Genomic DNA, 4036 nt, shown 5'->3' with positions numbered 1-4036 from the left:
CATATTCGAGGTGCAACATCCACGAAGTCATTTCCAGACATACAAAAAAAAAAAAACCCAAACCCAAATATATATCAAATACTGAACTAAAAGTATGTTCACTCTTGTGCAAAATCTATCCCATTTGTTTGAGTTCACTATACCTTATGTGAATTGTGAAAAAAAAATGCTGAAACAATTCTTGCCTACGAAATGTAAAGAAAGAAGACTCCTCCAAATTCTTATTGAGTGATTTTTTAGCAAGAATCGCCTAGATAAGCATCGTCATCTAGACTAAAAGTAACTATTAAAGCTAAACTGCTGATGTCCTCAGATCTGGCACATGTTGATTTTTCTGCTTGACATTGTGACTGTGGGATACATGGAGGAAAAGGAGGAGGAGGAGGATGAGGAGGAGGAGGAGGAGGAGGAGGTGGAGGAGGAGGAGGAGGTAGTGCAGATGGGAATGGGATGAGGAGGGCAAGGGGGAAGTGGGAGTGGAAAGCAATGTAGAAGGGGGGGGGGGAGGGAGGGGAGGAGAGGAATCCCTTAGAGTTCTACTTTGGGTATCTTGGATGTCAGGTAGCTCTCCAGACCTGAGATGCTCCTAGCTCCAGAATGCTTCTCTACGAGGTTCCCGTCCTGGAAGAGAAGGAGGGTGGGATAGCCACGGATCTATGAAGACAATGAAGGAAGAGGAAGAGAGAGTCAAAATTAAATGACAATTATTCAAGAGACTCATGAGTGAATAAAAATCTCATCCAATCAAATATCAACACCAATTCTTATATTCCAATTCATCATATCTCATCATAACTTTGCTTGCATTATTGTTTGTTTGTTGGTGTTTTTTTTTACTCCAAAGATTTAATCTGTCTCTTTTGGGGCAACGGGGAGCTGAAATTGGGAAAAGTTATAAAACAAATAGGGCCTCACTGAAGTTGGGGAAAAGTTATAAAACAAGTAGGGCCTCACTGAAGCTGGGAGAAGTTATAAAACAAATAGGGCCTCACTGAAGCTGGGAAAAGTTATAAAACAAATAAGGCCTCACTGAAGTTGCGGAAAAGATACAAAACAAAAAGGGCTGCACTGCAGGTGGGGAAAAGTTATAAAACAAATAGTGCCTCACATCATGTTTTGTGCAGAGTTCCTTCTCCTCTGTGCAGTCCACCTTGGCGATGGATACTCCCTGGACTTTGTCAAACTTCTCTGCAAGTTCATCCCAAGTTGGTACCAGTTTCTGACAGTGGGGGCACCTGGTTAATACGACATGGAGAAAAAGTAATGACTAAATCACTGGTGCTATGAAGAAGATAGTCTTCAAACTTTTATGAAACATTGCTTCTTATAAAAGCGCGTAAATTAAATCTGTTCAACTGGGCGTACTCAAAATCTACATTTTATATTGCCTCTGATAGAGTAAGAACATGACAACATAATGGAAAATACAAATATTCAAAATGATACCCCTGGTAGAATGCAGCAAACTTCGAGGAAATGCATATATAATCAATAATATTTGTTTCTGTCATCTTTTATTACTCTTTATATATAACTAGATAAATATTAGCTTTCATATTAGCTCTTGTGGATATTCTGGTGCAGAGTGACTTTTTCACAACACTTAAAAGCTGACATGACAGCAGAGACACATTTTTGACAGTGCATCACAAAACCAACAAAAAGTGCAATGATTTTGTAATGACAGTAGGTGAAATGGGTCAACCCAGCCAATCTTGAGTTTTTCATATTTTCTGGAAGAGCAAGGCTTCTACATTATGATAAAGTTTGGGATCATGAAACGAACAGGAAATCATGTTTTTCACACTTTTTGGTAGAATCATGTGATTAGGTGTGTCATATAGAGTCCCCTTTTCATTTCTTTACAACCACGTCGATACTCTAGGAAGGATGATGCTACTGTATTGAAAGATGGCATTAATCATCTACAGAATGTGTTTATAAAGCCTGCTCGATTTTAGCTAAATCTAATAATCCCTTCATTGTTGTTGTTCCAGTAGTTCACATCCTGTTTCTTTGTTCCGTTCATCACACAGCTAGTATGGCTTGGTAGAGATTAAGCACTTGAATAGACACTGTACTTCAGAAACCGCTTTTCTCAGTTCACACTTACCAGAGTGTGTGCTTTCTTTCCAATACTAAGTTAAGTTGAAATAGGAGAGTCCATTTGAATCGAGTGATACATCATCTTAAAGCCTAAAGTCTGCTCTTTCAGAATCTACCCTTACCTAAAAATTCATGTCTGGTGACTTTTGTTTTGTTTTGTGATGCAGAGTCACATTTGGTCTGTGAAGACCCATAAAAGCTGAGCAAATAGAGCTTGATAAAAGCCCCAAACGTTATCACCCGCAACTGGTACATGGTTTTGAATAGAGTTCATACATACATGGCCTGATTAAAGTCCAAAACGTTATCAAGAAGCAGTATGCGCATGGTTTCGATGAGATAGTAGCTTGACTTCACCACAGGCAAAGGACAGTGCCCACCCGGATGTATATTTCACATATAAACAATGTCTACTACAAAAATACAGTGACTCGTGTCACAAATTCCTACTTAAGAGCATCATATCCAAAGCAAACCTAATGTGGATGATTTTACTTTGAAAACACTGTGGATATTATGCAAAGAAATGGCTATTTCTTCGTAATGCAAGGTCGCTCATCAAGAGAAAATGGGTTACATCTAGGACATCATCAAAGTGTATTTCATAATAATCACCACCCAGTATTCCGGGCTCAAGCCACAGATGTAAAATAATAACATTTTGTGTGGTACTGTAAAACGAGGTATGTTCGCATGCATTTTAATTTCGCAAATTTCGCAAGAGCCAAGATTCGCAACATGACAATGCATGCAAAGGTTCTTGCCTAAAAAATATGCACTGGATGCCAGTGGTAATTCGCAAAAATTTCATGCTGCAAGAAAGGCCGTCAGCTCCAATTCGTGAAAATTTCAAGCCACTAAAATATTGTGTTTTACAGTATGTGTGGTATAATGGCAAACTTTCAAAAATATCTCGAGCATTTCAATCTCCTATCGAGTCTTACGTAAAACAAGATAGAGAGAAAAAAAATATATTATGGCTGTGGGCCTTATAGCACACTGCATGCCACTGCCGCACACGACACAGTGTTGATATGGACAATGTGACATGTCACAGCGCGGGACAGCGTTTACATACCACGGGGCGTAAAACTTTACAAAGGTTGTCCCTGATGCAATCGCTTCTGGGAATGTGTCAGTTCCGAGGACCAGAACCTATTGAGAGGAAAGAAAGAAAATAAAAAATGAAAGGGAAGAAATGAAAAAAAAAATCATCTAATCTAATCTAATCTTATCATTCATCGATCATTTTTATTTCATTCTTAATTCCATTTCATCTTATTCATTTATTTTTTTTCATTCATTCACTATGAAGATAGAAATGTATGCTTTAGAATCAATTATCACATATCTTAATTTATTTTTGTATACATGTATTTTTCTTCCATCAGTTTGTTCATGATTATGTATATGTAATTGTCGAGTGGGTCTTTAAAGGACAAAATTACCTCCATAGACATGTGGGTTTAGTGAATGCAGCAATATTAGTAGAACACATCAGTGAGAGTATGAGGAAAATCGGACAATCGGTTTCTGCTCAGTCACGGCTGGATGAGAAGACTACTATAGCTCGTGATAGCACATGTGTACAATGATATAAAGAAAAAAGTAAGAAAAATCCACATACATGTATTTTCACCTTTCTCACATAACAAAAGAACACTCGTCTTCTCTCTTTCACTCAGAAGGCAGGGGGAATAATATTACCCTTACCATACATCAGTAACAAGTCAAAGAAATGTGCACTTTATTCACAAAGTAGAATTTTTTGAAATTCTCTTTTTATTTTCCTTATATCGTTGTACGCATGTGACATCATACACTGAAGTAGAGTAATTGCGTCAGTAAGCGGCCGTGCAGCCGTTCGCGGCAGGTACAACATACACGGTAATATACAGCTAAGCACAGCATTGCACTGTCACATGCACAC

At 38.1% G+C, this 4036-nt stretch overlaps 1 protein-coding gene across 1 annotated transcript in view; it reads right to left on the bottom strand.

The window, feature by feature from the left end:
- Positions 1-506: 506 nt before the first annotated feature.
- LOC139712434 (thioredoxin domain-containing protein 5-like) overlaps positions 507-4036 on the bottom strand; it is an 18134-nt gene continuing 14604 nt past the window's right edge. Inside the window, exons 7-9 of the mRNA XM_071624256.1 lie at positions 3185-3261; positions 1109-1235; positions 507-654 (exon numbers count right to left, since the gene is read on the bottom strand). Coding sequence (XP_071480357.1) covers positions 529-654; positions 1109-1235; positions 3185-3261 — 330 coding nt within the window. The 3' untranslated portion in view covers positions 507-528. The remainder of the gene's footprint in view (positions 655-1108; positions 1236-3184; positions 3262-4036) is intronic.

This window comes from Diadema antillarum, unplaced genomic scaffold, assembly GCF_040938485.1.
Source record: "Diadema antillarum isolate AM-2024a unplaced genomic scaffold, OU_Dant_1.0 seq00001804_RagTag, whole genome shotgun sequence".
Classification (NCBI taxonomy): Eukaryota; Metazoa; Echinodermata; class Echinoidea; order Diadematoida; family Diadematidae; genus Diadema; species Diadema antillarum.
The sequence above is the reverse complement of the archived record's forward strand: the minus strand, read 5'-3'. Positions and strand labels throughout refer to the sequence as shown.